This window comes from Acomys russatus, chromosome 13 (assembly GCF_903995435.1).
Source record: "Acomys russatus chromosome 13, mAcoRus1.1, whole genome shotgun sequence".
Taxonomy (NCBI): Eukaryota; Metazoa; Chordata; class Mammalia; order Rodentia; family Muridae; genus Acomys; species Acomys russatus.
In genome coordinates, this window is record NC_067149.1 from 50,790,244 (window position 1) to 50,810,965 (window position 20,722).

At 49.7% G+C, this 20,722-nt stretch overlaps 2 protein-coding genes across 3 annotated transcripts; one reads left to right on the forward strand and one right to left on the reverse strand.

Annotated features, from left to right (window-relative positions):
- Window positions 1-552: 552 nt before the first annotated feature.
- Usp5 (ubiquitin specific peptidase 5) lies at window positions 553-16,236 on the reverse strand. Of its 2 annotated transcripts, none has more exons than XM_051155342.1 (20): window positions 16,038-16,236; window positions 12,977-13,102; window positions 11,947-12,013; window positions 11,685-11,818; window positions 11,405-11,550; window positions 10,987-11,171; window positions 10,086-10,180; window positions 9,161-9,354; window positions 8,508-8,579; window positions 8,148-8,235; window positions 7,905-8,030; window positions 7,242-7,395; window positions 6,843-7,017; window positions 6,202-6,290; window positions 5,130-5,321; window positions 4,529-4,672; window positions 4,307-4,452; window positions 3,941-4,094; window positions 3,634-3,718; window positions 553-1,204 (listed from the first exon to the last, which is right to left on the reverse strand). In XM_051155342.1, exons 1-20 carry the CDS (start codon window positions 16,146-16,148, stop codon window positions 1,111-1,113), a joined length of 2,577 nt encoding a protein of 858 aa, XP_051011299.1. In that variant the 5' UTR covers window positions 16,149-16,236; the 3' UTR covers window positions 553-1,110. The 2 variants fall into 2 exon arrangements, with proteins under 2 accessions (XP_051011299.1, XP_051011300.1); XM_051155343.1 differs by having other exon boundaries at window positions 5,199-5,321; window positions 16,038-16,235.
- Window positions 16,237-16,507: 271 nt separating this feature from the next.
- Cdca3 (cell division cycle associated 3) lies at window positions 16,508-20,138 on the forward strand. The gene is made up of 6 exons (XM_051155345.1): window positions 16,508-17,028; window positions 17,249-17,396; window positions 17,895-18,021; window positions 18,888-19,181; window positions 19,309-19,412; window positions 19,733-20,138. The coding sequence occupies exons 2-6, from the start codon at window positions 17,277-17,279 to the stop codon at window positions 19,883-19,885; spliced, it is 798 nt and encodes a 265-aa protein (XP_051011302.1). The 5' UTR covers window positions 16,508-17,028; window positions 17,249-17,276; the 3' UTR covers window positions 19,886-20,138.
- The last annotated feature ends 584 nt before the right edge of the window (window positions 20,139-20,722 follow it).

Sequence of the window (20,722 nt, forward strand, 5' to 3'; positions counted from 1 at the left end):
CAACACGGCCTTGGGCCAGCCATCTCTTTGGGGCTTGAGAGCCCCTTTCCCCTATAGCACAAGGCAAAGCCATGGTTGCGGGGGGCCCTGCCAGCAATCACAAGGCAAGGGAACCAAAGTGTTTCGCAAACATCGCTGGTAGTTACTGGGTCTCAGTCCTTGCAGGTCTTGGCCAAATGGAGCAGAGTGGGATACTAGTGTAAGGGGAGGGAGGCAGACTGGCTGAGAGCAGTATGGACTGCCCACCCCCTGCTCTAGACTCTACTTGACCAGCAACAGCAGGGCTAGGCCAAGTACTCGGTCAGTAGTTAGGGGGAGAGGGGATTAATCCGAATTCTCCCCATTATTTCCTTTTCCCACCTCACAGTTTTCTAAGCACTTTTTTTGTTTTTTTGAGACAGGGTTTCTCTGTGTAGCTGCGGCTGTTTTCTGAGCACTTTTAGAACTGGAGACAACAGCCTGGGGCTGGGTTAGGGCAGTGGCCCCTAGCTGGGCCTCACTGAACCTGCCCCCTCCAGTAATTTCCCCCAGAAGTAAGCCTCCCAAAAGAACTAAACAAAACCAGTCATTGTACTTTTATTCACATCATGTATTTTGGCATTTTTCCAGAGGACCGAAAGGACAGAATAGGAGGCTGAGGCAGAAGGGCAAAGGGTGTGGGGGTGTCCTTATTTCCCTCAAATCCTCCTTTGCCCCACAAGGGAGCAAACACATAAGGGGAGGGGAGGCACAGTCGCTCCCTCCCCCGGCAAAGCTGCATAAAGCCACACCCACGCACACACAGATGAGACCCTCCCCACTCGGGGGGCTGGGCCATCACAGAGAAGCAGAGCACTGTGGATCCAAAGGACAGGGGAAGGAAGCAGGGAGGTCCCATTGTGGACAGGCAGCTGGCCCCTTCCTGTCCCATCCCTGCTCTAACCCCAAAGTCTACTGAGTACCCATCCTCTTTGCTTGGCCATTCTCCTATGGCCTCCAGCTCTTTCCTGCTGCTGGGGACAAAAAGAAAAAGGGTACAGAGCAGGAGGCTGAAGTCCGTCCCTCAGCCCCTGTCCCTCATGCCAGATGGTCTGTCCCCTGCCCAAATTGGTAAGGGTTGAGGGCGGGCTCTTAGCTGGCCACTCTCTGGTAGAAGTAGATGTAGCCCAGGTCCTTGGGTGGCTTTTCGGAGGCACACACTTTCTGGTCATTGTAGATCACCCACCTGGGAAGTAAAGAAAGAGACAGAGAAAATGAACAAAGTGGGCAGCCTGCGCGCTGCATCATGTTCATCTCTCAGGCATGGCCCCTGAGGTGCTTCTGGGGAAAGATGCCAACTCTCAGTCCATGCCTAGATGCCCAAATCTACAGTCCAGCTAACAGTCTGAAAGGAGATTCAAAATCTTGGAAGGGTCATTTGCCCTATTTGATGTCTTCAGATGTTTACTCAGAGCAGGGTCCCATCCTGGAACCTTATATGTAGGTCAGGCTGGTCACAAACTCAAGAGATCTAGCTACTTCTGCCTCCCCAATGCTGGGATCAAAAGTGTCTATGACTGCACACAGCCAGATTACAAATTTTTTTGTTTTTTTCCCAAACAGGGTTTCTCTGTGTAGCCCTGACTGTCCTTGACTCACTTTGTAGACTCAGAGGTCCTCCCAGAGTGCTGGAATTACAGGCATGCATCACCACGCCCAGCTTGCAGAGGCAGGTGGATCTCTGTGAGTTCAGGGTCAGCTTGGTCGACAAAGTGAGTCCAGGACAGCCAAGGCTACACACATAGAAAACCTGTCTTGAAAAACCAAAACTAACCAAACCAAACCAACAAAAAACCCAACCCAACCCCAAAACATGGTTTCTGTGTAGCCCTGGCTTCCTGGACTCTCTCCTTAGTCCAGGCTGGCCTTGAACTCTGACACCTGCCTGCCTCTGCCTCCCAAGTGCTGGGATTAAAGGTGTGCACCATCATGCCCAGCTAGATTGTATTTTCAAACAATTGTTTTGCACTAATAAGCACTTGAACTATGTCGTGTTCAGAGGTCAGAGGAAGTTTTCTGGTTCTGACCCAGGCTGTCAGGATTGACAAGTGCCTTTATTCACTGGGATCTTGTTAGTCTAAATTGTATTTTTTTTTTTTTTAAATATACTCATCTTCCACCCATTCCTGTGGGTGAACCAGAGAGACCAGTGTTTTCTATCCTTCCTTTTTTCCATTTTTTTTAAAGACCAAGCCTTGACTTTTATTACTTTAAAAAGCTGCATATTTGGGGCTGGAGAGACAGCTCAGCGGTTAAGAGCACTGGGTGTTCTTCCAAAGGTCCTGAGTTCAATTCCCAGCAACCACATGTTGGCTCACAACTATTTATAGTGAGATCTCGTGCCCTCTTCTGGCCTGTAGGCACACATGCTGTGTAACTAATAAATCTTTAAAAAAAGAAAAGCTGCATATTTATTTTGCTTTCTGACTCTGTGCTTGTGCCTTCAACACTTTCACAATGATTTTCTGCTCAATAAGGAAAACCCACTTGATCCTGTCGCAGACACACTTGGCACACAATGGAGCCACGCTAGGATGGGCTGATGTGCTTCTGTCTCAGGCACTCTCATAAAGTAGGCCTCACAGCACGAACCCGGGCAGTCTGCCTGGACACACACCGCATGTGGATTTAGCTGCTTCCCAACCTTGGTGTATATGTAAACAATCCTGTTGCCAGGGGTTCAGACAGCCTAGTTTTGTTAGAGGCTGTGTTGTAGGAGAGCCTACGATGGCATGCCAAACACTGGACCATTCTGAGTGCCTCTAAGCACTGTCCCTGTAAGAGGTCCTTTTTCTTTTTTAAAAAAGGATTTAAAATGTGAGTGTGTGTGTTTGTGGTTAGAGTGTGTGCACAGGAGTCAGGTGCTCATTGAGGCCAAAAGGTGCCAGACGCCCTGGAAATAGAGTTATGGATGATTGTTAGCCTCCATTTGGGTGCTGGGAACTGAACCTAGGTCTTCTGTAAGAATGGCAAGTGCTTGGTCTGGAGAGATGGCTCAGAGGTTAAGAGCATTGGCTGCTCTTCCAGAGATCCTAAATTCAATTCCCAACAACCACATGGTGGCTCACAACCATCTATAATGATCTGATGCCTTCTTCTGGCCTGCAGGTGTACATTCAGGCAAAGTACTGCATACATAATAAAAAATAAATCTTTAAAAAAAAAAAAAAAAGTGGCAAGTGCTCTTAGCCAACAAACATCTCTATGGCCCACCCCACGCCCCCTGGAAACAGGGTCTCATGTAGCACAAGCTCACTTTAAACTCATTAACCATGTAGCCAAGGATGAGCCTTCAACTACTGGTTCCCCCACCTCCACCTCCAGTGCTAGCACTGCAGCCATAAGCCAGCACACACAGCTACTGACCAGCATTTTCACTGAGTAATTACAGTCTGCCATAACGATTTAACTTTACTGTACCACAGGCAATCCATAAGCAAGCAGATGACTAGGTACCAGTAAAATGTATTTTATAAAAGCAGACAGCCAGATTCACTGCTGGGATGTGGCTTGCTTATCCCTGTGGGGAGGCATTTTTTTTCCTGCCTCCCAGACTGCCCTTCCTTGTTCCCATCAGTACCTCTTCACTCGCAGCACCCAGTGCCAGCCACATACCTGCCTTCCTTCTTGATGTGGCAGACATAGTGACCACACATAGTAGAGGTGCCCATGTGACTAATGAAGGCAAAGAGCTGATACTCTGGGGAAGAAGAGAAAGATAAAGCAGAAGAGAAAACACAAGAGATTCCCATGGGACAGCTCAAACTCCGGGCAAAGGGCATCTCAGGACCTAGAATTCCACCCTCACAAGGCCCATCAGAGAGAGCGCTTCTGACCCCTCAGACTGAGGAGAGCACAGCGCTAGAGTGCAGCAGGTGCAGCAGACAGTGTTAGGTTTGCCCTGATTCTTGGGGACACTCACTTCCAGGACCATCCCGGACTTTAGGTCCCACTGGCACAGACTCAGAGATGGAGTCAGCAGCTGAGCGTCCCTCTGAGAGGTCCATAGCAGCCTCTGCATCTAGGTCGTCAATGTGACTGAAGATCCAGTCTACAGCCCGCTCTAAGCTGTTGTTCTTGGAGAGGACGGAAGGGTTACTTTTCCTAACAAGTCAGGCAGGCACCCAACACTGGCTATCACAGTCAAGGGGTGGGCGTGGAGGCCTCTGGCGGCTTCAACCGCACTACACTGGCTTTTGCTACTACTAACCAAAGGTGTTGATGTGACCTTACTCCCACCCACACTTTCCCCCATGGGCTCCAAGTCCTTAGCTGGGGCAGCCCATACCGTGGCCCGTAGAGCTTTCAGGGCCTGGTCCCTTGAGAAGCCCATGGAAACAATGGTGGTCACACAGTCCTCTGGTGGGGGATCGGCTGCTGCACTTGTGGAGCCAGGCCCACTGGAGCCAGGCAAGATGAGGGGATTTGCAAAATCTGTGGATGGGGAAGGGAAGAGTGTTTGGGGGATGGATGGAGATCCTGCCCCACCCTCCTACCCACCTCTGCCTACCTGGATCATCCATGTGTGACATCACCCAGTTCATGGCTGCTTCAGCCCCACTGTTCCCTGTGTAGTAGACAGCCTTCCGGCAGGCATCCATAGGGAAGCCCATTTCCACCAACTGAATGATAACGGATTCATCCAACATGGGTGCTGCAGTAGAAAGGCAGGCACTCAGACTTACTGATACTGTTTCCACTTGTTTCTCTAGCCTCCCACATGGCCAGCCTCTAGCTTTTTCCCAATCACCCATTACATGCTTTTCTCTTCCATAGACAGGCATTTCATAACAGAACTAAAAATAATGACAAAGAAATGTGGATCCGGTATCCCAAAGGTGATCACTTTTCTGACATTTATGGAGCATGATTTCCTTCCCCCTCCCCAACCCACCCCAAGAAAGCAACAAAGACAGAGAGGCAATTAGCCTTGCTACTGATATCCTTAGTAAGAATGTAGCTGGGAGTATTTTAGCCAGTCTTCACATCCAACAAGGGTACAGAGGAAAATTTGAAAGGGAGGACAGGAGAAACACAAAGGGGGGGGGCAATACAGAGAAGCCCTCCCCATTAGCAAGGGAGAAAGACAGGCAGGAAGAAGAATCACTAACATGTCGGAGAGGAGAAGTGAGGGGAGCAGAAGGAGTCTTCGTCTTCGTTGCCATAGAAACCAAGGCTACCTTTGGGCTCATCCGGAGTGACCAGGGGTGGGGCAATGTCAGGCAGCTCCTCCTCTCCTGGCTGTAGCCCTGCGCCCCTCAACTGGGAGATATCTAGCTCCTCTGGCATCTCAATGGACACATCTGCAATTGTGAAGGTCGGAAGGGTTACTTGAGCGGCTCCTGCTGCTCTGAGAAGGCACCGTGAACCCTCAAGCACCTGCCCGGGTCTTAGAACTGTTTCGGTCTTAATAGGTCCAACCTGGGACATATGTGGAAGTGTAGGAGTCAAGGCACCTATATTCTAGCCCTAAATCTAGCACCAGGAGCTACAGATAGGCAGGGGCTCTCCGACAGAGTGCCTTGTATTTCTGAAGGTCTCACTTTCCTTCTCCAGAGAATCAAGATACATCAGTAGTGTCAAGTTAGAGCCAGGACCTGTAAGACCTGCTCCAAGATCATCACAATAAAAGCACATCATCAAGCACATCAATTAGGAAATGTGTAACAATGCAATCAGCAGTAATTCATGACAATCCAAACAGGGTTAGCCAGGCATCATGGTATGTGCCTTTAGTCCTAGCACTTGAGAGGCAGAGGCAGGCAGATTTCTATATGAGGCCAACCTGATTTACATAGCAAGTTCCAGGCCAGCTAGGGCTACACAGTGAGACCCCGTCTCAAAAACGAAACAAAGCAAAAAAAAAAGTTTTTAATTTGTGTCTTTTCAAATTAGATACATTCTGAAACATACGCAAAATGTTTCCCCTTTCAGAGAGAATCTGAGGAACACTAGTTGACGTATGTTAAGACTACCTGGCCAGGTGTGGTGGCCTGTAATGCCAGCGCTCAAGAGGCAGAGGCAGGAGGATCCTTGTGAGTTTGAGGCCAGCCTGGTCTCCAAAGCCAGTCCAGGACAGGCAAGGCTAACACAGAGAGACCCTGTCTCGAAAAACAAAAACAAAACAAGACTATCTTTTATCTAGCACTTTCTACATCACCACCCTCATCCCAACCAGCATACCCAGTTTCTTGGGCACCCAGTCTAAGCCAAAGGTGAACTTCTTGATCTGGATGACCAGGTAGTCAGGGAAGGAGGCAAACCGTGTGGTCCTGGAGAAAGAAAATGTGCTGGTATCCAGGACTCTCCTTTCTCTACACTGGGCTTTGTTCTTTTAGATAAAGTCCAGTATCCCACAAGATAGTCCCCTCTCTTCTTGCCTGGGTAGGAATCAGGGTCTACACAAGGAGCTGCAGAAGCCAGGAGGAGGACTATTGCAGAGCAGCAATGAGGACTTATCCCTAAAACTCAACTAAACTCTTGGTCCCTAAAATTCTTCAGCTCTCAAAGTCATGCCAGAGGCCAAGCACAGAGGCCATACTGGAAAAAGCTTGCACTACAGGACAAGGCCAAGTGTCAGGAAAGGATAAGGTAAGAGATGACATCATCACCCCTGTCTAGAACCTTCTGGTACCCTTAGGGACAAAACCCCAGGCCCAGGGGATTTAATCTTGAGATCATCCACCAAAGGGATGAGCAAACAGCCAAGAGGCTGCTCTCAGCTTAACTGGGCTGACCACAAGTAGGAATCACAGGTAAGGGTCACTGTCTTTGGTAATTTCCCCACCAATGCCTGCAGCGCAAACCCAGGCCAAAGGACATACTTGACAGCTACTGATTTGGCCTGTAGGGCTGTGCTCCAGAAGTCATCCACCTGCTCAGGAGCCCCGTAGGCTTCCAGGCAGGAGCTGAAGGGCACCTGAGCCCGAACCAGTTCTGGCAGCGGCACTTTCTCCTCTTCCGCTTGCCGCTTCTTCTCTTCATACTCGAGAAGCTCCTCTGGGGAAAGAGCCAGGAGGCGCATTCTTAGAGGACACCCCTTGTTCTCTGCCAAACTGTGCCTGCTGGCCTTGTGCCCTACCCCACCGAAGCCTACCGGACACACATGTGTCCTGTGCCTTGCCTCTCACCTCAGCAGTGCTAACAAGCTGCAGGAAAGATTAACCCCATCCCCACACCTCGGCCTCCATTCACACCAAGGCCTTGCTGAAGAAGCAAGCTACCTTTGTTAAGGGCTGCATCCATGGGCACGGGCAACTGCATGATGTAGTCAACACGCTGAGTGTACTTAACCTTCTCTGTGGCGAGGCATTTGATCTTTTCCTCCACCAAGAAGCGAAACACTTCATTTGGATTTTCAGAACTCCGGCAATTCCTCTATGGGAAACAGGCAGGATAGGAAGGTCTGGGCAGCCAAGAGAACAAATTGAGGCTCAAAAAAAATTTATTAGAGAGCCAGTAGGGAATGGCAGTGGATTGGAAGATGCCACTCAGGAGCACAGGGGTGCAAGAGAGAGTCGAAGCCTCCCCTAGGTAACCACTCTCAAACTCCGTAATACTCTCTACCTGTGTCTCCTTGTTAGTTCCCCTGCTGGGGTTCCTAACCCAGGGACTCATGCATGCTGAGCAAGTGCTCTCCCTCTGTGCCCTCCTGGCCCTTTCACTGCTGCTGCTCTCAGCTTAACTGGGCTGACCACAAGTAGGAATCACAGGTAAGGGTCACTGTCGTGACTAAGCTCCTTAGACACAACTACTACGTCCAGGGCAGGCTAAGTGCAAGCAGACTGCTAAATCCTAGGGACTGGTTTGGGGAGAGGAAGCAAGTGTGTGGGGAGTGAAGGCAAACAGAATCAATGGCAGCCTCTCTGCCATCTTCCCATTCCTACCTCCACCATGTTGATGAGGTGAAGGAAGAATTCCTGGGCATCCTGCTGCCGATTGGTGGAGAATTCGGGGTGGCCCTTGCCAATGAGGGCTTTGAACATTCGAGGGGCAATGCCATCTTGAACTTCCTATGCAGAGCCAGGGCAGAGATTCAGTAGGCACCAAGTGACCCAGTTTAGACATCTCCCAGCCATTAAGTTTCTCTACAATTCTAGAGCCTAAAAAGAATAAAGTCCCAAGCTTACCTTTTGTTCTGGTACCTGTTCCCCATCACCTGACTCCAGTGCTGGCTTGGAATATTCTCCAGAGAGAAGGCCATGGCCCAGCTTGGCCCTGTAATAATATCCAAGAAAACCATGCAGTTAGTTAACTAATGATTCTTGAAGCTGTATGCATCTTTTTCTCTTCCCTTCAATAACTTAGATAACTCTTAACAAGCTAAGTGTGGCTTTGTAGGGATGGGAACACCTCAGGTTGCACAGGACTCAGTTGAAGAGGCAGTCTGCAGCAGCGTCTAGCTGTCTAGGGGCTCTACTCGTGCCCACCCCAGGCGGTCATGGAGTAGAGAGCTGGGAGGCTCTCAACAGCTGTGACTGGGTACATACACCTGGGTGCTGAAGTCCTGGGTAGGGTCTGTTGGGGCATTCTGGAAGATCTTCTCCAATTTGTCCACATACCTAAGAGGCAAAGGAAGAGAGGCAGGAAAAAGGAAGGGACAAATCATCCACTAATCCTATGAACGTGCTCGCCCTGGTGCTATAGCCCATTTCTGTATATCCTCCCTCCTCAACCAAAGGCAGCATGCAGTGTGCCCAAGGCACTCGTCCTGGACTCTTTCCCAGGCAGAGATGAGGGAATAAGGCAGCGCAGGGTCAGAATAAACAGAACTCATATTCTTCTGTTCTTTTCTACTCTACAGCTGGGGAGTGTGTGCTAGGGCAGCTTTATGACATGCTCCCTTTACAGGATGCCCGCCATGGTAGAACAGAGCTATTCTAAGAAGGATAGCGGGCACATGGGTACCAAGGACAGCCCAAGGACAGTGTGCAAAGAGACTGGCAACCAGGAGAGGAGCTAAGACGTTAAAAGGCAATTGGTTTCAGTCAACTAACAATTCTCTCAGCTACTGTATCTTTTCCCCTCCACAGGTTCTCACAGCCTTCCTTAAGTCACTCAAAAATGTGGAAAACTAAACCCTACAGAGATTTAGGTACACAGTACACAGCCACAGGTCAGTAGAAAAGAAGGAATCACTCACTTCCTCTGAAAGTCAGGGATGCTGAAGAGCACCTGGACCACGGAGTTGAGGTAGCAGCTGTTACCCAGGTTCCGGATGCCCGTGTAACCAGGCCCATACAGAGGCTTGAGTGGCACACCTGACTCCTGGATCAGCTCCCATTCACCAATCCGCTGGTTCATGTCTATCTCCAGCTCAGTCATTGTCTTGTCCGTCTGCAGAGAAGGGAACTTTAGACTGGGCAAGAAACTCAGTCCTGAAGTTTCCCAGAGTCTAGGACAAGACCCAGACACAGTCCAGGGTTTATGGAATTAGAGGCTCGGGCATCGTCCCAGGGCTATTAACCATCAGGCTTCTGCGTGAACGAGGGAGTAAAATGACCAAGCCTCTCCTGACTCAGGATGCTTGTTGCCATTCTGAAGTCACTGTACTCACCTTTAGATCATCAGTCGAACACTGCTCAGAGAAGCATCCCTGGTCCCCTAGGCAGGCCAGGGCCTCTGTCGTGAACCATGGTGATGACAACTATCACGTGACTAAGACCTGCCGTGCTCCTAGAATTTCTATGAAAGCAAGAACCATACCTATTCTTCCCTCTCTGTCTCTCTCTTTTCTTGAGACAGAGTTTCTCTGCAAGCTTTGGCTGTCCTGGAACTCACTCTGTAGACCAGGCTGGCCTTGAACTCAGAGATCCTCCTGCCTCTGTCTCCCAAGCGCTGGGATTAAAGGCGTGCGCCACCACTGCCCAAATGACCAGTGTCTATTTTACTCACACAGAGTCTGGTATGTAACAACTATTTGGTAGTATTCACTGAATGACCAATGACTGTAGACTTCTCTTCAAGAGAAAATTGTGTGTGTGTGTGAACTCGGCTTCAGGCACAGAGGGCCAGGGGCAGGACTGAGAATCTGAAGCTAACTGGGGCAGGGGTGGGGTTGTCCTCACCTTCTGCATCTTCAGCATGTCGATGCCAAAGTGCGACAAGTGCTCTGCCAGGCTAGGGTCCAGAACCATGTCATCCTCGTCATACGAGTACACGTCTAGAGCAAAAGGCAGAGGCGATGTGGCAGGAGGCATAGTCTGGTGTTGACCTAGCCACCAGTTTTACCTCCTGCCCAGAGGATATAAGCAGCCAGTAAAGGACCACCCTCTTGGCTCACTTGAATGTCAGGGAGGCACAAGCCCCTTTGGGATCGACTGCCAGAGGAAATAGGGCCAAACAGGATGAGGGGTGGGATTGTGATTTTCATTTTCAGTGCATATATGTGTTGGGTTTTCTCCTTTCCTCTGTTTCTGGTGATAGGTCTCACATAGCCCAGACTGGTCTCACACTCATTATGTAGTTGAGGATAGCCTCCAACTCTTGATCCTTCTGTTTCCATGTCCTAAGCGCTCAGACAACAGATGTGCACCAGTGCACTCCCTACCCAGTTTTAACTCTGATTCTGACTCCACCCCTTGACCATAAGCTACTACAGTCAGACAGGTTTAGAGAGTTACTCAACAGACAACGCTGACTGTCTCTAAGGGGGCTAGGATCTGTGAAAGGTGGTACTGAAATTATAAGTCTTTCATTTTTTTAAATCAGGGGAATGCATTTATGTATTATTCATGTCATATGAAACAAGTAACTGGAGGCTGGGCGTGGTGCACGCCTTTAATCCCAGCACTTGGGAGGCAGAGGCAGGCAGATCAATTTGAGTTCGAGGCCAGCCTGGTCTACAAAGTGAGTCTAGCACAGCCAGGGCTGCACAGAGAAACCCTGTCTCGAAAAACAAAAAACAAAACAAAACAAACCCGAAATGAGTAACTAGAACACATTAAGTGGGGAGGGGCAGGTGAGTACCAGCGCCATCGGGTGTGATGGTGCCCAGCTTAACAGCTAAGGGGTAGCCAGTCTCCCTGTAGTGCTCCACAGCATGGTTGTTGCCCCCACTGCCATCAAAGTAGCGTCGGCCACAGAGGATGGATCCATCTGTCAGGTTGAGCCACAGGTTCTCTCTCATGTCACACTTGGAGCACTTCCAGCCACTAGCCCAGGGAGAAGAAAACAAGCTGAACTGTGGGTTGGGGCTGGCAGCCCGAGGGTGCTCCGCAGACCCTAGCCAGTCTAGCAGCCCGCTCTTCTCCCTTCTAGCTATGTCGTGCATCGGTCACCTTCCCCCACATCCTCTCTCTGGTCTTGCTCCCTACCGGTTCCTTCACTGGCTCCTCTACCCTTGCCTTAGGGATTGTGCCCAGAGACCAGAGGAGCCAGGCCTCACCAGGGAGGGATCCGAGCAGGGTTGTCGAGCTGCTTGAGGTTGAAGGCATGCTTAGACACCTGACGAACTTCCCCATCCCAAGCCTGTACCTCCTGCTTGCGGGAGGCTGAATCAGCTGAGAGCAGGGCTTCCACTGCACTGGTCACCTAAAGGGAGCAGAGAGTCAGCCAGGATCTGACTTCTGCCCCATGGCCCCTTCTCACCCCTAGTGCTGTCCAAGCACGACAAGAGCAGCCCCCCTGCCCTGGAGTCTCTGGGGAGGGTAATAAGAGAGCCATACCCGATCTCTGACAATGTCAGGAAGCCCCCCCAACCCATCCCGGGCAATCTCCAGGTAATCTGGCAAGATGACAATCTTCACGTCCTCGTCATATTCAAACTTCTCCTCGGTGAGGTCAAACCCACCTTCAACACCTGGGTAGGACAGGGAATAAGGAAGAAAGCAGGGCAACGAGCATTGTCATTGTCTCTTCTCCAATGTGTCTCCTCCAGAGCTCCAAGGCCACCCACCAGGCTCAGGGTTCTCCTAGCAGATGGCTCACCAATTGCCAGCCGGGTGGGCTTCTTACGAGGGGGGTCTCCAGTGCCTGCACTGCTATCTTCTTCTTTCTGCAATGAAAAGAGGTTCAGAGGGCTGGGCACGATGGTGCACGACATCATCCTAGTATTTGGGAGGCAGAGGCAGGATCTCTATGAGTTCCAGGCCATCCGAGGCTACACAGTGAGACTCTGTCTCAAAAAAACACAAAAACAAAAGCAACACACACACACACACACACACACACACACACACACACACACACAAAAGAGGGTCAGGACCAGCAGAGGAAGACGGGAGAAAAAAAGGATGGTTAACAGCACAATGGAAGTTGTGGCAAGTTTTAGCAACACAAATGAGAGCAGGTAAAAGAAAAGCAAAGGACAATAATAGGGAGTTAGAGGTGTACTGGCCAGTTTTATATCAACTTAATACAAGCTACAATTTGATACAAGGGAGACTCAGTTGACAAAATGCCTTCATAAGATTGGGCTGTGGCAAGCCTGTGTGGTAGCAGCTCTCAACCTATTCATGTGTCCCCCCACAGGGATCACATATAAGATATTTATATTACAGTTCATAACAGTGGCCAAAATTACAGTTATGAAATAGCAGTGAAAATAATTTGATGGTTAGAGTCACCACAACATGAACAAGTGTGGTAAAGGGCCGCAGCATTCGGAAGGTTGAGAACCACTGCTGTAGGGTATTTTCTTAATTATGACTGATGTGGGAGGGTCCAACCCATTGTGGTTGCTAACTCTAGGCTGGTAGTTTTAGGTTCTATAAGAAAGCAGCACTTCTCCAATGGCCTCTACATCGGGTCCTGCCTCCAGGTTCTTGCCCTGCTGGAGTTCCTGTCCTGCCCTCCTTCACTGATTTATTATGATGTGGAAGCTTATTCCAACTTGCTTTTGGTCGTGGTGTTTCCTCACAGCAATAACCCTAACTAAGAAGGGAAAAGACATTCACAACAGGCACCCCAGGGAATGTGCCTGGACGTTCCCAGCCTACACCTCAGCCCCTGTGCCTACCGGTCGACGGGTCCTCCGGAGGTGCAGGTAGACACGCTGGCCTGTCTTGTTGAAATGTCTCTCCACATACTGTTTCCCAAAGCCCAGGAATGTGTTCATGCAGATGTAGAGGCCACCCTCAGACTCCTGCAGGACACAGTGGGGAAACAAAAAAGAGGAAGCTTGCACATGTCGGGAAACCAAGGACCAAGGGCCAAGGGCCAGAGCAGCTGGTTCCTGACACTGTGTGGCTCTTAGCAACTTATTTAGCCTTTGGGACATGATACATGGCTGAAGGTCTCCCTTATCCATGTCTGAATTTTAAAACAGCAACGAGCTCATGTTGCAGCTGATACCCTGCAGTCACTGAGGATCTTCTCACTCATTCTTTGAGTGGCTTTGATGCTCAACCAACCACAGAGGGTCCCTTCCTCTTCTTTAGCTCAAGAGGCCCAGAAAGTAAATGGGGTTTACAGTGTGGATTACATTCAAAACAAAAAGAGATCCTTCTTGGATAAAAAAAGACCTACACTGGGCCTGGAGAGATGGCTCAGAGGTTAAGGCACTGGCTGCTCTTCCAGAGGTCCTGAGTTCAATTCCCAGCAACCACATGGTGCCTCACAACCATCTGTAATGAGATCTGGTGTCCTCTTCTGGCCTACAGGTATGCACGCAGACAGAACACTATATACATAATAAATAAATATTAAAAGAAAAAAAAAAAAAAAAAGACCTATGCTTTCAGACAGATCCCAACCAGACAAACCCCACCTGATCTCTGTCATTCAGAGGGGCAGAGACTGCAGCACCAAGCAGTACACCTAACATGAGCCTGACAAAAGTCAGATCTCTCCTTTGCCACACTCTCCCCTAGAGGAAAACCCTGGCTTTCAGGAAAAATGCCTTGCTTAGGACTCACAGCTAAACCTGAACCTAATTTAGTAAGGTCACGAAACCCATTATTTTACAGCCACTAGCCACCCCCTACCTACCTCATCCCTCTCCTCTGTAAGATCCCCAGTGAAGCCTCATCAACCTGCAGCTTCAAAGCTACCATCCCCTTTTATTTATTTTTGAGAAACTATTTTCTCATGTAACCTGGGCTTGGCTGGAATTTGCAGTGTAGCCCAGGATGACCCAAGGATGACTTCTGTTCTGCATTAGCCTCCCGGGGCTGGCTGGGGTCACGGGTGTGCTGCCACCACACCCATCTGAGAGATCTCTTTCATGAAGAGCAAAGCTCAAGAAGAACAGGAAGGTAAGTGCCCATCCTGCATCACAGCGGAGGGGAGAGACAGGCTCCCCAAAGGCTAAGCCAGTCTGCCTGTGCTCTCTAAAGTGTGTGTGCCCTTGTAAGAGCGATAGAGAAGGTGGGAGAGGACACTGGAGAATAAAGAGTCTTGTCTCAGATCCAAGGCATTGACAATAGGCATCCTTTCCTGGAATACAAGTCTTTGAGGCCTTGAAATTTTCTCCACTGTGATAGTAAAACAGTATCTAAGGCCATTAGTGGACCAGCAAATTGCACCGTGCCACCCCTGGAACAGTGTAGACAGCAGTGCTCATGAATAAAGCACTTCTTATCACAAACCTCAGCTACACTCTTTTCCATAAAAAGGACCAGACATGATCTGATGTGCTCATTACTAAATCACACAGGCTACACTGGAGAGCTCTTACTTTAGAGTGAAAAAGGGAAGGCATTGGCAAATTACAAAACAAACAAACAAAAACATTTTGGGGGCATCATATATAAGTACTTACTGAGGAGACACAAGAACTTTGAAGTTGCTCTAAGTATAAGGACAGACCCACCGACATCTACCGTTTCCTCCTGGGAGGAAGGTGGGCACTCTCAAGCAACTTCAGATGAAAACAAAAGGTGCTGGCTTTAGCACAGATAGAAAACCTTTGGTGCTGTGGCCAGCAGTCCGCCTTTACTTCCACCAAAGCCAAAGAGGCAGAGCTTTATCTGGGGCCCTGATGACAGCCCAGCAGACCAGACAAACCACAGGTCACAGTGCTGGTCTTGAAGAGGGCATCACATCATGTTGCTATACTCAGCACTGGGAATGCATTAACGAAGCCTTTCCAGTCTGACTTGCAGTTTTCAGGCTATGAGCTGGTCTGGCTGAATGCTCTGGGCAGGGCCCAACAGCTGCTTGAGGGGAGGGGTGGTGAAGGGGGCGGATCCCAACCAAACTGCAGCCCTTTCAGTTCAGGCCTGGAGGCTTGTCTACAGCTGAAGATGACACAGGAAGGCAGAACAGCAGGAGGGGAGGTGAAAGGTGGAGCCTGCAAGACGTGAAGCGCGGTGTGGGTGGCGGCTTTTGTCTTAAGTAGACAAGAGTGGGAGCAAGATGGGAAAAGGGGCCTTTAGCATCCTCCAAAGAAAGAAACCCGTACTAGGAATACTTGAAAGGGGCTTGTCTCAGCAACCTGTGAAGAACGGTGGGAAAGGGAGGGGGGCGCGGCCATAGTTCAAGGAGAAACGACTAGAGCTTTCCACTGGGTGTTTTTCTTATCAATAGCCCACTTCTCCACCCCCTGTCCAAATTAACCACACGTGAGGACTGTTTAACTCAGGTTTTCTCCATATTGGTCTTCTTCCCAGGTCTCTTCCAGACTAGAAGCAGCAGGCCATACCTTCCCAACCTCGACCCCTCCCCAGACTAGTGGGGAGTCGCCCCTAGTCCTCTCCTTTGAAACTACAAAACCCGGAGAGCTCTGCGCAACGTGCAAGGCCACCTTCCAGGCTTTTTCTGGGCGTCGCCTGGGGGATGTAGTGCGCCGGTCGGGTTCCAACCCTAGCTTAGAATGGGAACAAGGGATATGGACAACTACAATGCCCATAATGCTTCACGAGACCAGGAATGGGCAAGGCGAGAGCCATAGCTTCTGGGAGTGGTAGTCACACTACAGCTCCAGATAATGCAAAGCAAAAGCAGAGAGATGCGGGGGAAACTACAAGTCCCAGGGTGCATCGCAAGGAGGCGGTAGCCCAGGGCTTGCAAGGCCTGGCCGAATGACCAGGGCGATGGAAGGAAGTCGTGGTCCCTGCGGGCGTGGGGAATGGGCTTACCGGCGTGTCGAAGGAGAACGCGCACTCGTCCTTGTGGACCCGGTCTCCCGCCTTGGGGATACGAATTGTCGGTAACACTGACAGCAGCGCCTCCTCACTTAGCTCCGCCATGACACCGGCAGCAGCACCTCTTCACACAGCAGCTCCCACGGCCCCTAGTTCCGCCCCCCACTCCTTACTCAGGCGTCCAATGAGCGCAGCTCGCTAGGCGCATGCGCCAAAAGCAAGACGCGCGAGAACGACAGTTGGACTCAGCCCGGCCCTGGTGCTCCGCCCTCTGTCCACTCTCCGCGAACGCCAATAAAAAGCGCTGCTGGGACAACTGCTGGTCGGAAGGACCAATCCCGCTCTGCCAGGGCAGGCGCGCAGGTGGAGGCGCCGAGAGGGCCGGGGGTTGCTGGGACTCCGACTCAAGGGCTCTAGAACTAGAGTCCCTTTCGCGGAAGAGCAGAAACTGCGGGTTGTTTAAACTTTGCCAAGGACTCGTCCAATCGGAAAGCAGATGGGCACTTGTCTTCTTGGTATTTGAAAAGCAGTAGCCAATGAAGCGGACTTTGAGAGATGTGTGGTAACTGCGCCAACCAATAAGGATTGCTGTCTCGCCTTAGGCAAACCACCCTAACTCGCTCTCCAGCGAGTTTTGTGCATATACTTTAATATCTCATTCTATTTTGCTTAACAAAACATAAAAGCTCAGTAGCACTCAACAAGATCTCAAGTCGACTGCTGACAGGCTGATACTGAACAAAAGTCCCCGGCTCACTGGAGGGCAAGCCAGTCCTCAGCGCATTGGCCAGTCCTCAATGATAGACACCCTCCAGACCAATGGCTTTGTGCTCTAATGGGCGCGTGTCCCCACAACTGGCCTATGAGAGTCGGCTTCGGTTCAGCCAATAGGGTCAGGGCAGGGGCGTGGCGGGAAGTTTGAAACCCCAGGCTCTTGGAGTTGTTTCTCGAGTTGGTAACTTCCCAGTGGCCGAGCTGGGGCCCGGTAAGTGTTGCGAGTAAATTTAGGGGTAAATCCGAAAATCACCGTTAGAAAGCTCAACTCATTATCCCCGAAGAGGTCCCTGGGCTAGCGACCTGGAAGTTTCTCTGCTGGAAACTGGGAAGATAGGGTGGGTCTGGGGTCAGAGGTCCGACATAGAGGCGGGTAAGCTCCGAGACCGGAGTCGCTCCTGACGAACGTCCCTTCCTCCACGTCTGCACAGCCGGGCCCTGTCCCCACCCCTAGTGGAGATGGGTTCTACTCAGAGCGTCTCAGGCACTCCAGCACGACCTCTGCCCCACAATAAGCATCTGGCTCGAGTAGCAGACCCTCGTTCACCTAGTGCTGGCATCCAGCGCACTCCTATTCAGGTATGCTGGGCTCGGGTCGGGTATGCAGAGAAGCTGTCTGGATTCGTGGGTCTCTGCCTAACTTGTTTCTGTATGAATCCTCATCCTCCTACCCTGGAACTTAACTTTCTGCATTCTTCCCCTCTTCTTTATTATTATTTGTTTTGGTGTTCTAATATAATCTCATCACTTTTGCCTTCACTTTCCTCCCTCCAAACCCTACCCTCCTTGCTGTCTTCCAAATTCATGCTCTTTCTTCATTAACTGGCTCTCTGCTTTGTTTGTTTGAGACAGGGTTTCTCTGTGTAACAACAGAGCCCTGGCCTCACTTTGTAGACCAGGCTGGCCTCAAACTTACAGAGTACTGAGATAAAAGGCATGTGCCACCACCGTGCCTACCAACTTTCTGCATTCTTAATGGGCAAGCCGCATATCCGTGGGCATCAGCAGTTCTGGCTGGGAATATGGGGAGGAGATAAAATCAGGGCCCAGACTTATTCTAACGTATGGTATTGACAGGTGGAGAGCTCTCCACAGCCAAGCCTACTGACAGAACAGCTGAACAGTCTTAAACAGGCACAAGACCCAGATCCTCGCTCTCCTACTCTTGGCATTGCACGGACACCCATGAAGATCAGTGGTGCTGGTAAGTGATGGGCCCAGGGAATGCTGCCGAAACCCACAGCTAGCCTATGCTTGCATCAAGACCATTTTTGTTTTTGTTTTTTCTTTATGATGATGATGATGATGATTATTATTATTATTTTATTCCGATTACATCTCAATTTTTATCCTTTTGCTTGTCTTCTCCCGTTCCTCCCTCCCTCCCTCCCTCTTTCACCCTATTCCCCTCCCCTAGGTCTGTGACAGAAGGGGACCTCCTCCCCCACCATATGGTCACAGCCTATCAAGTCTCATCTTGGTAGACTTCTTTTGCTTGTTTTTTGTTGTGCTGGGGTTTGAACCAAAGGTCTTGAGCATGCCAGGGGCTCCATCCTCCTGTTTTGGACCTTTCTCACTTAAACTTTTTTTTTTTTTTTTTTAACATTTATATGTGTGTGTGGATACACACTTGGCACAGTTCATGTGTGAAGGTCACAGGACAACATTAGGGAGTCAGTTCTCTCCTACCATGTAGCTTCTTTGGATCCAACTCAGGCAACAAGCTCCTTTATCTACTAATGTGGCGTTTTTCTCTTTAACTTCTTCTTCTTCTTCTTCTTCTTTTTTTTTTTTTTTTTTTTTTTTTTTTAAGACTGGGTCTGGAATTTGAGGCGATCCTACTCTAGTGAGTGCTAAAACTGTAGGGATGCAGCACGATGCCCAGCTCCCCTGGCCCAGTTGGGATGAAACCCAGCCCTCCTGCTTGTGTTTACACTCTGAACCATACCCTTCTCCCTTCTCCGTAGTTTGTTTCCTCCCGTCTTGGATTCCCTCTGAGCATGCGCCCCTTAATCTCTTCCCTCTTGCTTGTATCACAAGGCCACAGCTTGTTTTCCTTCTTTCCTCTAGACGCTAAGAGTCCACTGGTGAAAGAGCTGAGTGAAGTATTTGAGACCGAAGTGTCCAAAGCGCTTTCCTCCCCAGAGCTTGCTCTGCCCCAGGAAACGCCTTTATCTTCTGAACTAGAGCTGCCTTTGGGTTCTCAGTTATCCCTTGATGACCAGTTGCTGCCTAGGAGCCAGGCTGAACTCCCCTCCAAACTGATGGTTACCAAGGAGGAAACAAAACAGTCCACAGAGACCGTAGTCACCAGCCAGAACTCAGACAAGCCCTGTCGAGATCCAGAGACCCCCCAGTCTTCAGGTACAAAATCGAAGAGCAAGATGGAGGGAGGAGAAGCTGGGACCTTGTCCTGGGATAACGGAGGAAGAATAAACCGTAAGCCGTCAACTTTGACTCCTTACTTTAACAAAACCTTTCTTAACCATAGGTTCTAAGCGCGGTAGACGGAAAGCCAACAGCAAGGTGCTAGGAAGGTCCCCTCTCACCATCCTGCAGGATGACAACTCCCCTGGGACCTTGACACTACGACAGGTAAAGGATGAGCGGGTGAAAATTGCCACGAAGAGTATCATCACGGCGAGAGAGATGGTTCAGCAGTTAAGAGCACTAGTGGGCTGCTCTTCCAGAGGTTCTGAGTTCAACACCCACAACCACTTAGTGGCTCATAACCATCTATGATGGAATCTGATGCCCTCTTCTGTCATGCAGGCATACATGCAGATAGAGCATTCACATATATAAATAATATATAAATATTATATATACATATATAAAATATTTAAAGGAGAGAAAACGAACATCGCCTCTCCCTAATAGCATCCCTCTGGCCCCCTACTTACTTCCTTCTGCAGGGTAAGCGGCCATCTCCCCTAAGTGAAAATATTAAGGACCTAAAGGAAGGAACCATTCTTGGAACTGGAAGATTTCTGAAAACTGGAGGCGCATGGGAGCAAAACCAGGACCATGACAAGGAAAACCAGCACTTTGCTTTGATGGAAAGCTAGGACCACGCTGCCCTCTCCCAGGGCCGGTGACAGGCTGCGTTCTTCACCTCTTCGTCCCCAATGGCACCGAGGACAGTCCTGTTTTCTGAGTCCTCCCAGGCTACCAACTCTGGTAGTTGGCCATTATTCTTTGATGTTTTGTGTGTTTCTTGTATATTAAAGGAGATGGTTTTAAATGATACTTTAAAAAGTTAGAGTAAAGCTGCACTGGGTCTTCTGTGTGTAGAACGGCAGCCTGGGGCCCATGGGTCCTGGATACCTCTACTGCCGCTTCGGAGCCTCTCTTATGTAGCTTACGTTGTAATGTCCCCAAGGCTCTGCCCTTGGCTCTTCTCTCCTCTTCGCCTTTTGTTTGCATTTAGTTATTAATTACCTGCTCCTGATAATTTTCAGATCCCTCTTTCCACGTAATGCACTCACCATTAGTTTCCCTAAAATAAAATCTATGAGCTTTCCCTAAAATTGGTCATCATATTGAATTCCTCCTATTCGGAAAGACATATCTGTGAGGTTGTCACTAGATCCTGATGAGTCTATGTATTTAATCTTTTCTGTTTTGCCATGTGTGTGCATGCATAAGCATAGGTGTGCATGTACATGTACATGTGTATGTATGTGAATGTGTGTTGCTGGAGATTGAACCCAGAGTTTTGCTCATGTTAGGCAAGTACTTTATTACTGAACTACATACTCAGCCCCACTCCTGCCACCCCTGCGTTTCTTACCACCAGCCTCTCTTTTCATTTCACCACCATAAACTTGTTTTTCTGACAAGCTCAATGATCATGGTACTGCTCCACGTGAAACTCTTTAATGACCTTCAGGGCCCTTTATCAT

Coding starts and splice junctions, on each gene's coding strand:
- Usp5 (XM_051155342.1), bottom strand. CDS start 16,148: ATGGCGGAGCTAAGTGAGGAGGCGCTGCTGTCAGTGTTACCGACAATT. Junction 10,181..10,986: donor CATCACACCCGATGGCGCTG/GTACTCACCTGC, acceptor CTTTTGCTCTAG/ACGTGTACTCGTATGACGAG. Junction 8,580..9,160: donor ATCCCTGACTTTCAGAGGAA/GTGAGTGATTCC, acceptor TTTGCCTCTTAG/GTATGTGGACAAATTGGAGA.
- Cdca3 (XM_051155345.1), top strand. CDS start 17,277: ATGGGTTCTACTCAGAGCGTCTCAGGCACTCCAGCACGACCTCTGCCC. Junction 18,022..18,887: donor CATGAAGATCAGTGGTGCTG/GTAAGTGATGGG, acceptor TCTTTCCTCTAG/ACGCTAAGAGTCCACTGGTG. Junction 19,413..19,732: donor GGACCTTGACACTACGACAG/GTAAAGGATGAG, acceptor TTCCTTCTGCAG/GGTAAGCGGCCATCTCCCCT.